Raw genomic sequence first — 19,266 nt, 5'->3', positions numbered from 1 at the left:
GTCCTGTGGCGCCAACACCATTCGCTCCAGCGAACCACCAGGAGCTCAGACCACCCTCTGCCTGGACCGCCCAGGGGAAGCTGCTGCCAGAGCTCCAAGGTCTCTAGGTTTCTCTCCTTCCACTCCCGCCAGGGTCATTTCCCAAGGATATCTCAGAGACAGAACGGAATGAGAAAGGCAGCAAGGGGATGAGACTCACCAAGCGCCCAAACCCCAACCTATCTTCCCACAGCCCTGGTCCCGGGAGCTGCTCCAGTGGCTTCCGGGCCCCTCCTGGCTGTCCTCCTTCCCCAGGCCGGGCTGCCTTGAGGAACCCAGAGGCATGAACACAGGGCCAGCACCTGCCAGGTTCTCCACTTCACCAGCCTCAAGGGATACTTGCTGGGGAGGCTTGCATGGCACCTACCATCAAGCCCGGGTTCTTGAGGCCTGTTCCCAGGGGCATTGCTGGCATTAGGAGGGGTATCCCAGATGCCCAGGGGCACCCTGATGATTCAACGCACCCAGTGAGAGGGAAGCTCCACGAAAGAGACTGAGCAGCCCCAGGGCAGACCCCTGGGAAGCAATGCAGATCCTGGGGTGGAAGATGCTCCAAAGACAGGCGGTTATCAATGGTGAATACGAAGGGGGCTCATGAGCTGTGGGGAACAAGGAACTCAGCCCACATGGAGTGAGACAGAAGGAGCCCTCCATGTGGTGGGTACGGACAAACAGCATTTGTAGACTACTGGAAACCCTCCTACATGCCATCTGCACAAAGCCACCTGCTACTGGTACCTGCTCTGAGCAGACACCTTATTCTGTGTATCTTCAGGCGCACAGAGAGGAAGGATGTCCAGCACTCTGTTATTTATTGCTGCGCCCTAGCACCTGTCCTCAGGAACCTGACAGGGACCCTCACTGGTCTGTCCTGATCTCTCCTATCTGCTGCCGCTTTCCTGTGGCACACGCAGATACGAAATATCAGCTGTGTGCAGAAGGTGTCCCGCCCAGGAGAAGCAGGGACACAAACACTCCCAAGGGTGTGCTCCTGATAGCCCACTCTGACTAAGGAATGGGCGTAGTAAGGTCAGCTCCAGGGAGAGGAAAAGATGCTCACTGGAACCTGAGGATCGTGTGGAGCAAGCAGACAGTCCCTCCGCCATCCCTCCCACTACGCCCTCTCCTCTCTCCCCCACCAAGTCCCGGCTGCCAGGTGCCATCTCCTTCAGGAAATATGCCCCCATCCCCAACTCCCAGTTGTGGTTCTTCCAGTTGCTTCTCTGGAAAGAAGATGCCCCAATGGAAGGGATGCCCCAATGGGCCTGCGATCTCTTTTGAGGGGTTGTAGTGATGAAGGTAATAGATGCTACCCCAAGAGAACATCTGCCTCCTCCACAGAAACGGCAAGGAGGAAATAATTAGCTGTCCAGCTCTGCTGCAGATGAGGCTGCCTAGTAACACAGCCTAGTCTCCCCGGCCCTGTCTGAGGTATGAGACACAGAAGGAAGATCTGTCCTAGCCTCGCCCCCTTCAAAGCACCTGAGCCTGGGAGGAGTCCAAATCCCCTCTACCCACGCCCCTGACTTTCTTCCTGCTTCGCCAACCCAGGGATCCCAGCCCATGCGCTCTGCTGCCAGCTCAACAACGGAAGGGTGGGGCTGCAGGTACACTCACCTGCCCACAGATCATCCTGACTGGCTTCAAAACCATTTAGCCAAGGGTTCTGACAGTCTTATTTTGGCCACACCTGTTCCTTGGTTCACACTTAAGGAGGCCAAAAACACCTTATAAAAGATAAACATCAAAACTTCGACATCTTCCAACAGAAACCTTTGACCATACAAGCTACAACATGCCCATATGTTCCCGGGGAAAGACTGAACACAAGGCCTCATTTGAGAGGCGCTCTCTGTTACCACCTGCTGCCAAGGACAAATGAGACCCCCTGGGTGGCTTCCCTCTACCTCTGACAGCCTTAGAGGCAAACATGTCCTCCCTGAGCTAGTACAGGAAAACCTGTAAGAAAATACTGAAAACATCAACATCCCGACTTTGGTTGCGATCCATCTGCATTCTCTATAATTCAACTCCAGCTAATTCACTAAACATGTCTACTTAAATACGGAAAACACAGCACTGAAGAGAAAATGTCGTTTAGAGTACACCTAACTCCACTCTGATGCACAAACACCCATTAAAGAATTTTAAATGTATAGGTACTTTCTTCCTCAGACAGGAAAAAACTTTATCAATAACAATAAGCTAACACTTGTGAATCCCCTTTTCCTGTATCCGGCACTATTCTAAGCACTTTAAGCACTCAATCCCCATAATCATCCCATATGTGAGTTAAGTACTAGCATCACGTCCAATTTACATATGAGGAAGCTGAGACCCAGAGCAGTTAGGTGACTTGCTCCAGGAAACACAGCTGCCAGGATGCAAACACAGCATGACTCCCAAGTCATGTTCTCAGCCACTGAGCTACACTGCTCCAGGAGCCAACCACAACCCGAGGGCTGGCTCCCTCACACAAGCAAAAGTGAGCCAGCAGCTGGTTCAACCATACTGAGCCCCAACACACAGGAAAGGGTAGCCAGTCAACCCCCAGGCACAATCAGCGGCACGACAGGGCGGTGCAGGGAGGCTGAGCTCCAAATGAAGGCTTCTAGCCCAAGACAGGCTGCAGGCCAGGGGGCCCTGACTCAACGCTGGTTCCAGAACCACACTTGGCTTACTGCAGCCAGTGCATTGAGGCAAAGCCCAGGGAGATGCAGGATGCAAATAGGGCTGAAGGGATCGGGCAAGACTGCACGAGGGCTCACAAGCAAGGAGGACACCTCCAGGGCAAGAAGGACATCTGCCAAGGGGCAGAGCAGGAAATGTTTGCAGGGTGTTTGGGGTCCCACACAGACCTGCTGGTGTGCAGCGTGTGTGGAGGGTAAAGGTGGCAGAAAAAGGTGAGCAGGGCCCACAACACCTGTGTCTGATGGACAGGGAGGGGGTCAGAGGTCCAAAGCAGGCAAGGGGCAGAGTGTATAAGGGAAACAGAACAGAGGCCCAAGGCAGAGAGATTAATCAGGAGGCCATGAAAATAGCCCAGTGGAGAAGCTATAGAGGCTGGAGGCGCAGTGGAGGAGGAATACAGAGGCAGGCCAGGTTAAAGAGATGCTTAAGAGTAGTAGAACCACAGGATGAGGGAAAAGGAGGGAGGATCCCACTCAGGGGCCTGGGTGGACAGTGACTGTCAACAGAGACTGGGAACACAAGAGCATCTGGGTTTTGCAGGAAGATGAACCTCACTCTGGGGCAAGCAGGTTCACCGTCTACTGGACCTTAAGCAAAATGCTGAGGTTTCTGAAAGTGCAATCTGCTCAGAGTGGAGAAAGGAGTGAGTTGTACACTCTTGCCTGGAGGGCCCTTCAGCTGCCCCTTTACTAAACTTTCAGGACCTGGCAAAGCACCATCAACCATTCAGGAGCCACAGAGTCTGCCGGGTCCCTCAAGGAAGGAGAACACTGCCTCCAGTGTCTCCATACCCACGTCACCCAGCTATTCTAAGTTCTAATCAAGAATAAGACCCATATGGGAAGGCCCTGGAAATCCAGTGGTTAGAACTCGTGGTTAGTGCTTTCACTGCAATGGCCTGGGTTTGATCCCTGGTCTGGGAACAGAGATCCCACATGCCACACAGTCCAGACAAAAGAAAAGAATGAAAGAGACTCCCACGGTGGTCTAATGGCTGAGACTCCACGCTACCAATGCAGGGGGCCCGGGTTCAATCCCTGGTCAGGGAACTAGATCCCACATGCCTCAATTAAGATTTCACAGGCTGCAACTAAAGATCCCACATGCTGCAAGTTAAGACCTGGGGCAGCCAGACAAATAAAAATAAATATAAAAGAATAAAAGAAAAGACTGATATGTGCATGCGTGCACACATACACATACACACACACACACACGAATACTACTCAGCCATAAAAAAGAACAAAGTAATGTCATTTGTAGCAACATGGACAGATCTAGAGATCATTATACTAAGTGAAGTCAGAAAGACAAATATGGTAAGACATGACCTAAATGTGGAATCTAAAATATGATACAAATGAGTTTATTTACAAAACAGAAACAGATTCACAGACATAAAGAACAAACTTTCAGTTACCAAAAGGGAAAGGAGGGGTAAAGGAAGGGATAAATTAGGACTTTGGGGCTAGCAAATACAAACTACTACATATAAAATAAACACAGTCCTACTGTATAGCACAAGGATTTATATTTAATATCTTATAATAAATCATAATAAGAAAGAATATGAAAAAAGGAAAAAAAGACAACCTAAAGAATAGAGGAAAAAAATCAGCAAATCATGTAACTGACAAGAAACTTATATCCTGAACATATAAAGAGCACTTACAACTCAATAATAAAAAGATTAATAACCCAACTTAAACAGTCAAGTCCCATGGTGCGGCAAAAAAAAAGCAAAAGATATTTAATAGACATTTCTCCAAGGAAGACAGACAAGTGGTCAATAAGCACATGAAAAGAGGCTTGATATTATTAGTCAGGGAAATGAAACAAAAACCACAATGATATACCACTTCATACCCACTGCTGCTGCTGTTTGTAAGTGCTCAGTTGTCTCTGACTCTTTGCAACTCCATGGACAGTAGCCCACCAGGCTCCTCCATCCATGTAATCTTCCAGGCAAGAATACTGGAGTGGGTTGCCATTTCCTACTCCAGGGGATCTTCCCGGCTCAGGGATCAAACCCAGGTTTCTTGCATCTCCCGCATTAGTAGGCACTCTTTACCACTAGCACCACCTGGGAAGCCTCACACCCAATACGGTGGCTATAATCAAAAAATCAGATAATGACAAGTGTTGGCAAAGATACGGAGAAATCAACCCTTATACACAGGTAGTGGGAATGTAAACGGGGCAGCCACCATGGAAATCAGTCTGGTAGTTCCTCAAATGACTCAACTGTGTTACCATATGACCCAGCATTTCTATGCCTACGTATAGTCAAGAGAAACAAAAACATGTCTGCGCAACAGCTTGTATACAAATGCTTATAAAAGTATCAACTGTAACAGCCAAAATATGGAAACGACCCAAATGACCATCAACAGATGCATGGATAAGCAAAATGTGATATATCCATACAGCAGAGTATTATTCTGCCGGAGGAAGGAACGAAGCTCTGATCCATACTACAGTGTAGATGAACCTCGAAAACATTATGCTAACTGAAAGAAGGCAGTCACAAAAGGCCACATATTATGTGATTCCACTGATATGAAAGCTCCAGAACAGGAAAAGTTCATGGAGACAGAAAGTAGATCAGTGGTTTCCAGAGGCCAGAAAGAGGGAAAATCCAGGAGTGACTATTAACGGGTATGGAGTTTTTATCTGGGATGGTGAAAATAATCTGGAATTAGATAGTAGCGATGGCGACACAACTTTGTAACTATACTAAAACCATGGAATTGTATACTTCAAAGGAGTGAATTTTATTGGATGTTAATTATACCTCAATTTAAAACTACATAGGAAAATGAGATTGATAACCGTGATTTTTCTTTTTTAATAATTAACAAAATGGATTCAATTAATCTAAAAGATCAATCATGAAGGTGTTTTTAGGTTCTGATAATATTAATCACAGTCATTTTCCTATAAACTAAGAGAACCAGATGGGCAAAGCAGAATATATTAAAAGCAATGCCGCAGGAAACAAGCTGTTACTTGAACCAGCTAACAAGAGAGGAAGAGGACACAAAAAATGTCCTCCCTCCGCAAAAAAAAAAAATGTCCTCCCCAAAGACCAACTGGCCCTGATGGATTCACTGATAAATTATTCTAAACTTGCAAATAGAAAATAATCTACGTATACAGTAATGAAAATAAGGAACCCCTCCCAAAGACCTAGTAGGATTCTTCTCAAATAAACCAGATATATTGAGTTACCACAGCATACACTCACAGGCATTTATAAATTTAACTGTCCACATCTAATGAAATGTTTCCAGTTCAATATTTTAGGACAGGGAAAGGGAGTCTTTTTATTAAACCATAATCTACCACCTCCTGAAGCTCCCTGACACACCTGAGCTCTTACGGTTCCTACTGCCCAGGAGCCTGAGTCTGGCCTTGACCCGTTCGAAGGCCTCCTCTAAATTAGGTACTCCTGAACTAGCAAGTCTGATTGCATCTTGCCTCTGCTTAAAACACTCTGCAACTCAGCCATAAAAAAAAGAACAAAATAATGCCATTTGCAGCAACATAGATGAACTGAAAGACTGTCATACTGAGTGAAGTAAGTCAGACACAGAAAGATAAACATCATGTTACCACTTATATATGAAATCTAAAAAAAAAAAAGGGTCCAGACTTCCCTGGTGGTCCAGTGGTTAAGACTCTGAATTCCCAATACAGGAAGCACAGGTTCAATCCCTGGGTGGGGAACTAAGACCCCAAATTTCACACTGATGCCAAAAAAGTGGGGGGAAATAAACCAATAAAAAATAAAGGATACAAATGAATTCATTTACAAAACAGAAGTAAAGTCATGGATAGAAAACAAACTTATGGTTACCAGGTGATAAGGTGGGGGAGGGATAAATTGGAAGACTGGGACTAACATATACACTACTATATATATGATAGATAAATAATAAGAGCCTGCTGTGGGAAGGGGGTTCAGGAGGGAGGGGACTCATGCATGCTTATGGCCGATTCATGCTGATATATGGCAAAAACCATCACAATACTGTAAATTAATTCTTCTCCAATTAAAATAAATTATTTTTTTAAAAACCTGCTGTATAGCACAGGGAACTCTACCCAGTACTCTGTAATGGCCTATATGGGAAAAGAATCTAAAAAAAAAAAGAGTGGCTACATGTACAACTGGTTCACTGTGCTATACATCTGAAACTAACACACCACTGTTCATCAACTACACTCCAATAAAAATAAAAAAAAAACAGTCCTGCAGCCCCCACTGCTTATATATATAAAAGTCTAGGCTCCTTGCCATAGTAATAAGACTCTTCCCTCAGCTGGCTCATCCTGACTGTTCCCAGAAAACCAGCCCATCACAGCAGGCAACTTAAGAGATCCACTCACAGGCCCCATAGTATCACTGCCCAAAACCATCTGGCAAACTCCTATTTGCCTCTAAATGCCAGGGTGAAATAGCACTTCACACTGTTGTGGAACCAAAACCATCCCTACCACCACCCTCCACTAAGTATGCCTGTATCTATTAAGAGATACATCACCCCTCTAAGATCTCATCTGGAGTTAACACCAAAGTCTCAAATTCTAGACACAGCTAAGGCCACCACCTTCGCCCCCCTCCCACCAATCATACATCTAAACGGTCCAAATAGCCTTCATCTCAACCAATGGCCTCTTAGAAATGAGACGCATCTGGCAGGAAGGTTTTAACTACTATCATCCTCCATCTCTCACTTCACCACCAAAGTACATGCAAGTAGTTTCAGGTATAACCACTTTTGAATGATGATATTTCTGGTTTTGGAGAACATATGCTCATCACATATAGACAAACACACACACACAAAGTGACCCCAGAACATGGAAAGAACCAAAGGGGATTCTGATCTTCCAAACGCAGCACTGAGGTGAACAGTGGCAGGCCCCCATCATTCCTGAGAAGCAAGGGAGTGTCTCCCCTCTGTCCCTACATCTGTCCTGTGCTAGATCTGCCCAGCCACTCAGCCAGTCCTGTATCCAAGAAAGTCAGAGGCATCCATCATTCCTAGGGTGAATCCCTACCTAGATGCAACCTGATTCCTAGTTTCCACCTTATGGAATAATCAGGGAGATGATCAGATATGGCAGGAAGGAAAACCCTCAGGAGCTGGCAGGCAGAGTGAAAACAAAGACAGGTGCCATATGCATAGAACACCGAAGCTCCTTTCTCTTGCCAAAAGACAGATGCACCAGTGAGGACGTAAACAAGGCGCTAGCTCTCCTGATGTGTTAGTGCGGGAACTAACACCTTATCCACTGTCCCCAAGCCCCTTCTCACTACAGAGTCACCTCCTGCGCCCAGGCAGAGTGTGACTTCACAACAACATTGCATTAACAATGTCAAAGCATGTGACCCTCAGCTGACCTCTAAGCAGCCCAGAGGGGTCAAAAGCCCCATCTTACGAACAAGACAAAGAGACTAAGCCAGCTCCACATGGCTCCATCTCAGAGTTTCAAGTCCGTTCAGGCAGCCCTAGAACCCCTTCTAACCTCATATGCTCCACTCCATAGATCCTGAAACCAATGGCTGTGTGAAAACGGTTCCTGCTAAAGAAGGATGAACGTATGGAACCCGGAATACCATGTTTTGCACAGGGTAAAGTACCGCATCCCGAGACCAGCTGAAAGACAGGCGTGAGGGCTTCTTGATGAAGGGGCTTTTGGTTATTTTCTTTATTTATTTTTAAAACATAATATATTCACAAGAAAGAATATTTGAAAGCTTCAAAAGGGAAAAATTTTCTTCCCAGTCCTCTCCCCAGTCACCCTGATTCAAGGGACAGCCGATATTTTAAGTTTTTCTTTAACTTTCCAAAGATATTCTATGCATGTACAGACAGATATAGTGATGCACATTTTCCCTTTTTTTTTTAAACATTTGGTAGCATAATATACACTGTTCTATGCCTTATATTTTTCACTTAACAATACATCCCAGAGATACTCCAAAGCAGCACCTGAAGAGGCTCCTCATTCTTTTCATGGCTGCACAGTATTCCTTCACATAGATTAACAAAAATTCATTTAACCAATGTTCAGAATTGCTTAAAGTCCCACTCAATAACAGATTATAGTAGTTAATTTTGTGTAATGAACCTACAAAAGCCTCTTTTCTCCATAACCAAAGCCATGCAAAAGTTCAAGAGCACATTTAGTGCAAGACAAAGATTAAGAATCAGTTTACCCTTGACGGGAAATTATCTTTCTAAGCTCCCTGTTCACAAAGAGGCAGAGCTATGAACACTATAGATATATCTAGTTGGCCAAGGCTAGAATAACAAACATCACAGCTGCATACTGCACAAAGAGGCCAAACATGCCACACACATTCTGATTAATAACTAAAGGCCAGTTTTGCTCAGATTGAAGCCATTTTTTTAAAAAAAGTCAGATTCCTGACAACTGTAATCAATCCTGAGCAAGTCAAGATTTCTAGTGCTTGAAAGGAGTCAATTAGGAAAAAAAAGCCTGAGTGATATTAAACACAGATTGGAAAAAAACCAGAAGGTTTAAGTGGTGTTCCCTCTGTGGAAAAAGCCAGCTGCCTTCTTTGTGTTAAAGGCACAAAAACTAGAGAGGGCCTGGGCAAAAACATAGGGACTTTGCCTGCCTACCTGACAGAGTCAGGGCAGTGTGCACCTTGTCACTTAGGCCACTCAAGTGACAAATGAATTTGGGACCATCTTCTAGAATCCACTAGCTTCTGGTAGAGGCTTTTGTCCTGTCAACTGTGCCTAGCCCAGGCCTGGGCATGAGCTACTGGGCAGAAAACAACTGCAAGGGCGCCTGGGTGGTCGAGGAGGCCCACCGGCAGGGCCCAGAGAGCTCCTTTATAAATCTGAGGTTGCTGACTGTAAGCCTAAGTCTCACGCACATCCTACTTATTAAGACACTGCCTCAACTGTCTTCCACGTGGGAGGTCCCTTAAGGCTTTGGCCACTGACATGGTAAAGTAAAAACAGGACCAAGGTTGATGGCAGCCTTCCTCTCCAAAATGCCAGAGTCCCAGGCTGGTCAAGCAAAGGCCAATGGGAATGAGGGCTACCGAGGCGTATCCCTACAGGGAGCAAGCTCAGGTCGCTTGGTACTGACTGTAAACAGTTCAAATTCCATGAAGGACAATCACTTGCCAGTTCATTTTTGGAATGGAAGCCCATGCCATCCCGGCCCAGTGGCTACCTTTTAGGATCCTCCACCCAATGGCTTGGCGGGTAGGCAGCCAGCAAACAAAGTCCTCTCCAGCCTGCTGGCTGCCACCATGACTCTCATCACAGAATGGATCAAGAGACTAGAACAAATGTTCTCTTAGCCAGTGACTCACCAGGAAGTCTGTTCATGTTGACGCCTTGAGCTGAGAGTCCTATTCCCATGTACCTTTGAAAAAGCACACACACAAACATTTTGGTTAGCAAATGGTTATGCATCTCCCTTCTCAAATATTTCTTGGTAAACGAAAACCAGGAAAAGCAATGAATGCAGAGACTCCTTTAACACACTAGTGGATCTTGGAGAACTTCTGTATTTTGATTTTCTAATGGAAATCTCTCAATGCCTTAAGCAGCTGGAAAAACAGGAGGTAGTGTCTACAACCAGGAATCACTGGCTTCAGTTTCAGAGGAAAGTTTCCTGGAATCACTGCTTCCTGTCCTTTGGCTTCTGACTCCTAGCTAAGGCAGCAGAATCTATTCCCAAGAAGTACCTAAAGTAAGTAGTTCAATCCTACAGAGTGTTTGGCAAAATAACGCAAGATTAAGCCACAGGGACAAGCCCCTCTTCAGCAAGAACCCAGACGTGGAAAATGTACAGCCAGCTGGATCCATATAGAGCCATAAAGACCCCTCACACAGGGTTTCTTCTCTGAGGTCTCCAAATTAACTACCCTTGCCCCACACATTCACCACTGGCCTCTTTAATCATCCCAAGCTGAAGGTGATAGTGTGTGAGGCCCCGGAGACCCACCCTCTACTCCTTCCACCCAGGAACCTAAACAACTAAGGCAGCCACAGCCAGGTGGGACCCGTGCTGGGCAACTCTGTCAAAGATATCTCAGTTGCACTCAGAGGGAACGTCAGAAAAGGGAATTAACAGGTTTTTTTAGTCTATATACTTGTAGTATACAAAGACACAGTAAGGTATTTCCCCAAGAACTCAGAAACTAGAGAAACAAGTCACCACCATCGAAGTGTAAAATACTAGAAACCCACACACGATGCCTGATGTTAACCACATATGAGCATCAAGACGTAGCTGAGATGATCACAACAGTGAAAACACCAACCAAGATGGCTAAGGTGTAACTTCTGGTTGCATAACAATGTGAGTATACTTAATGTCACTGAATTGTTCACTTAAAAATAATTAAAATGGTAAAATTTATGTGATGCATACTTTACCACAATAAAAATGTTTTTCTTTTAAAGCAATCACATGGGGTTGCCTTATTTTGACCATTTCCAAGTAGCTGGAAATTACATTCCAACTGCTCCCTGTTGTAATTGTGCAAGGAACCACCTCACATACGTTTCTCCATCTTGGACTCTTCTTTTCCTCTCCCAGCATCGTCCATGAACCATATGGACCAGTACCCTAACACTACCAGAGTCCCCACCACATGGCGCTCCAGAACCTGCGAGCCTTCCATCTGCAGTAAATGCCCCTTTGCCCTTCTCTGGCTGGCTGCAACAATGGGTGTTGAAGGAGCAGGAAGGCAGGCTCTAACCTACCCACTTTCCCCTGAAACCAGCTTTCGCATCTTTGTGGGCAGAACCCATGAAAGACACCAATCAACACATGGCCCTAATAACTGGCCTGCAAGGGTTAGGGGAAAGGAGAGGGAAGGGAAAAGAGAAAAGGAGAAAGAACAACACTTCAAAGAAAGGTTTCTATGGTTCAAAAGGATTGAGACTCTCAAACTGCCTGTTACTTCTTGCCAGAAGGAGACCTTCGACGACCATCAAGAGCAAAAGCTGTGTAAGCCTGCTGGCAGGATTCCCATTAGGCTAGAACCTGCACATCTTCCCAGAAAAATAGCAGCCCAAATAATCAGCTTCCTGACTTTACATGAGAGAGGCTGCCAAGAGTTGGTCTCCATTCCCTTTATGCCATCGCTGACCAAACAGCAAATGACCCTGACTGCCCTGCAGTCATCAATCAACATATGCAAGTGCAATAGAGCCAGGAGTTTGGAGTTTTCCTAACTTAGATGCCAGGTCACTTATCCTGCCCTGTTTTAGAGCCCAACACCACATGCGATCCCACCCCTCACATTCAGGTTTCCTGACACTAAGATGAAGGCTTAAGTGTTTGAAGCACATATGCCTCCTGGGTGACCCGACTGTTTAGGGCTACTGCAAATAGGGGAGGTCAAGGGTCATCCAGGGGAAGTATGCTTGGCCACCAGCAACAGAGCTCTGGTTCCACAACTTCCCAAGAGAACAGGGAAGGCACATGCACTCAAACACAAGTTGCTTAGGTCTCTCGACAGGAGAAGCCTCTTCCACCTCCGGCAGCTACCCCTCAACACCTTCCTATAGACTCTACCCCACAGCTGGGGCAGTGTTTACCAGTGGATGGCCTGGAAGCCTCTGTACAAACCCCAGGGTCATCTTGAGAATCTGAGTAGGTAAGCTAAGGGTATAGCACCCAGAAGAGACCAGTCTCCACACTTGAATGTCATGCCCCTGTGAGTGTCACTGATACAGGGAGCAGCCCCATAGGACCCTAACTTGAAATGTTCATATGAAGTCAAGCTAAGTCAGAGCTCAAAGGGAATGAGTCTCAACTCTTCAAACACTGTGTGACATTAAGTCTTTCCACAAGTATGATGTCTTAAAATTTCAAAAATATGCAGCCTTCGAGCAAGTATTCATACACTTTAAAACTGTTATCCAACCAGTTTAAGATAAGCAAAGGGGGGAAAAAAACTATAAGGACGCTAAAAAACACTGAATTGTACACTGTAAGTGAGTGGGCTGTATGGTATATTACTTCTCAAAAACACTCAACAAACTAGGCATAAAAGGAAACAATCTCAACATAATAAAAAGTCTTATATGAGAAAACCACAGCTAAAATCGTATTCAATGGTGAAAGACTGAAGACTTTTCCTCTAACATCAGGAAGAGGAAAGGTGCCTGCTTTTGCCACTTCTATTCAACAGAATATAAGAAGTTCTAGCTAAAGCAATTAGACAAGAGAAAGAAATAAAAAGGCATCCAAATTGGAAAGGAATAGGTAAAACTATCTCTGTTCACAGATGACATGATTCTATATGTAGAAAATTCTAGATTCCACAAAAAACTGTTAGAACAAATTCAACAAAGTTTCAGGATACAAAAACAACACATAAAAAGCAGCTGTGTTTCAACACACTAACACTGAACAATCAAAAAAGGAGGAGAAAAAATAATTCCATTTACAATAGCATCGAAAGAATAAAATACTTAGGAATTAACTTTGCCAAGATGGCAAAAAGCTCATACACTAAAACCCCTAAAATGTTGCTGAAATTTAAAAATACACAAATAGTGAGCTCCTTGGCAGTCCAGTGACCAGTAGGACTTAGCCTTTTTGCTACAGGGGGGCTGGGTTCACTCCCTAGTTGGGGAACTAAGATCCCACAGGCATGTGGCATGGCCGAAAAATACATTTTTTAAACTTAAATAAATAAGTAAACATAAAAAGACACAAATGGAAAAACATCTGCCCATACATGGATTGGAAGCCAATATTGTTATGATGTCAGTACTACCCAAAGCAATATACAGAAGCAATGCCATACATTGAGGGTATTAAAAAAAAAGTTAGAATCGTATTTTTTTAATTTCAAAACTTACGAAAGCTACAATAATCAAAACAGTGTCGGTACTGGCATAAGATAGAACGGTGGATGACTACACAACCCTAGTGTCCAGTTCATGCACTGTGGGCTCTTTGAGCACTGTAATCTGGTAAAGAAAAGCAGGCCATCCTCGAAGGCCTGGATCTTGGGACATGTAAAAAGGAATGCCTGTTTTACATGGAATTACCAAGGAGAAAGGAGGTGAGCATTTGCTTCCTTCTTGGTAAAAGGTCAGGCAATGCTAAGAACACTCACAGACACAGGCTGCCAAGGTCTCCTGGGAGGCAAGAGGGGCCCTCGCTCCCCAAGCCAGTGACTAGAATAGACAGAGCTTAGCTCCTCGACAGTTCACATGTCCACCAGGGCTTTCTTTTCAAGCAGCAGGATACATCTGAGGAGCTTGCAGGAAAAGTTATTTACCTCCTAAAACAACTGAAAGTAAGCTAAATCCATCTGATTTTCTCCTTTCTTCCAATTCGGCAGCGCAATGAAGAATATCATGTGTCTATCATATTAGACAGCCAATAAGTACAGACAGACAACCGACAAGCTACCGTGGTAGGGAGGCCATCAGTCGGCCTCCACCTTCTCAGTCTTTATCCCTTCCTGCAAAAAAACACGTGAGCCTGAAGAGTGACTCTGCCTCTCTGTCAGGCTCCAGAGAAGAGGGCAGCAAGTGGCCCAGCTTGAGCCAAGCTGGGTGGGGGTCCACCGGAGAGCAGGCAGAGGAGGCGCGGTGGCAGCCGTGGCCCTTGCAGACCACCGCCAGGCCCGCCCTGAGGCAGCAGAGGTAAACTGGGGCCCTCAAGACGACCAGCCTTGAGAATGGACTGGCGGTTTCCGGGGCCTGAGCTGCCCCCCGCCCGCTCTGCTGACTCCCCCACAAAAGCAACAGTCCACTGGATCCACTGCAGTCATGCGCAGAGTCGCGAGCACACTCGAGGCGGCTTGCATTCTTCTCCTTTCTCTTTAGTTTTCCAGATTTTCTACAATTAACATAAATTACTTTGAGAGTCACAGAAAAAGTCATTTTCAAGAACCAGCTGATGGCTGCACACTGAGGAGGCTGCTGGCTCTCAGCCTCAGGCTCTCCCTGGGCTGTCCCAGCGCAACATTTCAATACCAGGGAGACACAACGGGGGCCTGGGCCTTCGTGTCAGCTCCTCGGTATTCTTACTTCCCTGAACCTTGACAGGAGAGTGGAAACTGCATGAGGAGAGCACACTCGCAGAAACAGCAGAAAAGGGTCCAACTCCATGCTCAGCAGAGAGCTGGGGCTCTGGCTCACATGGCCCCTGGTGCATCCCAAGCCCCTCCCAGAGCACACCCTCAGGAGACCCGTGGACACGGTGACACAGCCTCAGCACAGCTCCCACCGACTGGAGACTCTTCCGTGAGCCAGGCAAGCCTGGGGGTGGACAAAGGACAGGACCTTAGAAAGCAGGCCTCTGGACTCTCCCACCCTCCGGAGATGTACAACAAGGCCTGGAGGGAGGAGACCACCCTTTGCTGCAAGTCCCCACCCAGACAGGAAAGACAGCTTGGAGCACTCCACCCAAAGAACCCCTTTGGCAATGTCTGACATTCCCTTCCTGCCTCCTGAAGAGAAGCACACGAGGATTCTAAGTGACAGGGACACTTGGCAGCTGGGCTCCAGAGACAACACCTCAGACTCTGAAGCCTGGTCTCAGACACTCCAGCCTAACTCAGGACTAGGAGTCTTGGATTTCACCCCACAGCTCAGGTTTCTTGTCAGAAAAAGACAAGTTGGACTAACGGTCTCTTAAGTGCTTTCCTACCTCTCACCTAGAGACTTCAGCTCTTGGCCGAATAACGTTTGGGTACTGTTCCAAGTGTGCTGTACCCAGATACAAGCCCAAAGTGGGGGAGACCCTTGGAGCTGTGATCAAAAGCCATCAAGAAAAGACACCAAAAGAAAAGGAAATTACAGATCAATACACCTTCTGAATGGAGATGCACAAAATTTCAACAAAACTATAGCAAACCAAATTCAACAACATTAAAAGGATTAATACCATGACCAAAGGGGATTTATTTCAGGAAGTCACGGGCAATTTAACATAAGCAAATCAATCAATGTAATAAACTACATTAATAGAACAAAGAAAAAAAAAAAACCACATGATCATCTAATTGACAGAAAAAGCATCTGAAAAATCCAACACCCTTTCATGATAAAAACACTCAGAAAACCAGGAACAAAAGGGAACTTTTTCAACAAGATAAATGGCACTTAGAAAAAACTCACAGCCAACATACCAAATGGTGAAAGACTGAAAACTTTTACCCTAAGATGAGGAGCAACATGAGGATGTCGACGTTTCACCATTGCTATTCAACACTGTACTGAAACTTCTATTCAGATTGATTAGACAAGAAAAAAATAAATAAATAAAAGGTATAAAAATTGGAAAGGAATAAGTAAAACTATTTCTATTTGCAGAGGACATGACCCTACATATAGAAAATCCTATATCGAAAGAATCCCAAATGATATACAGAAAGCTTACTAGAGTTAATAAACACCCAAGTCGCAGGATACAAAATCAACACACAAAAAGCAGCTGTGTTTCTATATACTAACACTGAACACTTAAAGGAGAAAATTAAGACAACAATTCCATTTACAATAGCTTGTAAACTATTGTAAATAATATTGTAAACAATATTGTAAATCAAACTAACAAACAAAACCCTCAGGAATAAATTTAACCAAGGAGGTGAAAAGGCTTGTACACAAAAAATTATAGAACACTGCTGAAAGAAATTAAAGAAGACAAAAATAAATGGAAAGACATCCTGTGTTCATGGACTGGAAGACTTCATATTGTAGATGGAAAGTGTTGTTAACACACTCTAAGTTGGCCTACAGATTCAGCACAATCCCTGCCAAAATTCCGACAGTCTTTTTTGTAGAAGTGGAAAAGAGAACCCTCAAAATCCATACAGACTTGCTAGGGACCCCAAGTCGCTAAAACAATTTTAAAGAAAGAACAAAGTTAAAAGATTTCTATTTCCTGATTTCAAAACTCACTACAGAACTACAGTAATCAAAATAGTGTGGCACTGGCACAGGCAGACATATAAACTAGTAGAAAAGAATTCAAAGCCCAGAAGTAAATTTATACAGTCAAATCACTTCCAACAAGGGTGCCAAGTCCATTCAATGGGGGAAGAATAGTCTCCTCAACAGTTGGTGCTAAGACAACTGGATTTCTACTTCATATCTTGTATAAAGATTAACTCAAAACAGATCAATGATCTTAATATAAGAGCTAAAACAATAAAACACTTAGAAGAAAAGATTCATGACAGTGGTTTAGGCAATGGATTCTTAGATATGACACCAGAAGTATCATATGATATGATACGAGCACCAAAAGAAAAAAACAGATGAACTGGACTTCATCAAAATTAAAACTTTTATGCATCAAAGGTCATTATCAAGAAAGTGAAAAGAGAATTCCCTGGTGGTCCAGTGCTTAGGACTTCACACTTCCGATGCAGGGAGCATGGGTTTGATCCCTGGTTGGGGAACTAAGATCTCACAAGCTGTGCAGGAAGGTTAAAAAACAAAAAGTGAAAAGACAACTTGGAAAATGGGAGAAAATATTTCTAAATCATAGCTTTATGAGCATCTAATATTCAAAAATATACAGAATTCCTACAACTCAACAACAAAAAGACAAATGACCCAATTATAAACTAGCCAAAGGACTTTTTTTTTTTTTTGGTAGACATTTCTCCAAAGAAGATATACAAGCGGCCAATAAATACATGAAAAGATGCTCAACATTACTAATCCATTAGAACTGCAACCAAAATGAGATACTAATTCACACATAAGATAGATACTAATTCACACATAGGATGGGGAAGGAAATAAAGAAGGATAAGAGGAAGGGAGAAAGGAAAAAGGAAGTTAGTTATTGGTGAAAAAGTAAAGAAATTAGAAACTTCACACATTGCTGGTAGAGATATAAAACTGTATAGCCACTGTGGAAAACAGTCCAGTGATTCCTCAAAAAGTTAAACAGAACAATCAAGCAAAATTTTTTCTTTTTGTGGCTGCACAAAGTGCAAAGTCCCAATTGCTCAGCCACCAGGGAATTCTTAAGTATACACTCAATCAAGCAATTCTTAAGTATACACTCAAAAGAGCTGAAAAGACAAACTCAAACAGATACTTGCATGCCATGTTCATTATACCATTATTCACAATAGTCAAAGATATAAAAAGCTCAAGTGTCCATCAACAGATGAATGGATAAAGAAAATGTGGTAAATACATACAGCCATAAAAAAGAATAAGATTCTGACACAGGTCACAACGTAAGATAAACCTTGCAAACATTATGCTAAATGAAATAAACCAGACATAAAAGGACAATGCTGTATGATTCTACTTATATGAAATATCTACAATAGGCAAATTCATAGAGACAGAAAGGAGACTAGAGGTTACCAGGGGCTGGGGCGGGGGTGGGGGGGTGGTGGAATGGGGAGTTATTGCCTAATGGGTACAGAGTTTCTGTCTGGGGTGATGAAAAAGTTCTGGAAAACAGTAGTGATAGTTGCACAAGTTGAACACAACTAATACCACTGAATTTTACACTTAAAAATGGTTAAAATGGCATGTTTAATGTTGTATTTATTTTAGCACACACATGGGAGTCACCAAAAACACCCATATGGCCCTGCAGGCCAGCACTAGCCTCATCTGGCTTTTCTGGATGAGACAAGCAAGGCTTGGCGCAGAGCTTAGTGGAAAGCATCAGCGTACCCAGGCCTCGTGTCAGGGCCAGAAGAAAGAAGTCCCTCACCATAAGCACACAGCAGATAATAAGAGTGAAGAATATAGACCTAGCTCTTTTTTTACTTTTATCAACTTCCCCTTTGAGGGAAGGTGGATTTTATAGGCTGGCAAGCCCAGAAACACTTTTTTAACAAATGTTACATTAGATATATGAATCAATGACTATGTGACCCGAACTTTTTTTTTTTTTCTCCAGCCACGCTGCACAGCTTGAGGGATCTTAGTTCCCCAATCAAAGATCCAACCTGGCCTGGGAGTGAAAATGCTGAGTCCTAACCACTGGACCACCAGGGAATTCCCTGAACATTTTACATTTAAGCTCCATCAACTAACTGTCCCCAGGCCCACAGAGCTCTGGTAGGATGTGACAAGGGGGAGAGAAGGGAGAGCTCCTCAGCCCCAGGGCTGAGATGGCTCTTGCAGGCTGCAGGAAGGCAGTTCAGCCGCCGAGCCACTCAAGGCAAAGGGTCCGTCACCACTCCCCCATCCTCTGCCTCAGCCCTGCAAGGCGCTGCTGGAATCTCACCAGACAGTTTCACCCTGACATCTAACACCTTAGCCACAGATCGGAAGGCTGGCAATCTTGCTCATGTCAGAACCTGCCCCAGACAAGAAATCAACGCCTCCACATCAGAGGGGACCTCTGGGGTCATCACTGACTCAATGGACATGAGTCTGAGCAAACTCCAGGAGATGGTGAAGGACAGGGAAGCCTGGCGTGCTGCAGTCCACAGGGTCGCAGAGAGTCACACACAACTTAGTGACTGAACAACAACTGGGGTCGTGGTTACAAAATGGTCCCTGGGAGACATTT

At 44.6% G+C, this 19,266-nt stretch overlaps 1 protein-coding gene across 1 annotated transcript in view; it reads right to left on the bottom strand.

The window, feature by feature from the left end:
• Nucleotides 1-19,266, bottom strand: part of RANBP10 (RAN binding protein 10) — a 56,918-nt gene that overhangs the window by 28,783 nt on the left and 8,869 nt on the right. The window contains exon 3 of the mRNA XM_043437911.1: nt 10,097-10,149. Coding sequence (XP_043293846.1) covers nt 10,097-10,149 — 53 coding nt within the window. The remainder of the gene's footprint in view (nt 1-10,096; nt 10,150-19,266) is intronic.

This window comes from Cervus canadensis, chromosome 18, assembly GCF_019320065.1.
Source record: "Cervus canadensis isolate Bull #8, Minnesota chromosome 18, ASM1932006v1, whole genome shotgun sequence".
Lineage (NCBI taxonomy): Eukaryota > Metazoa > Chordata > Mammalia > Artiodactyla > Cervidae > Cervus > Cervus canadensis.
This window is presented reverse-complemented; position numbering and strand designations above follow the sequence as displayed.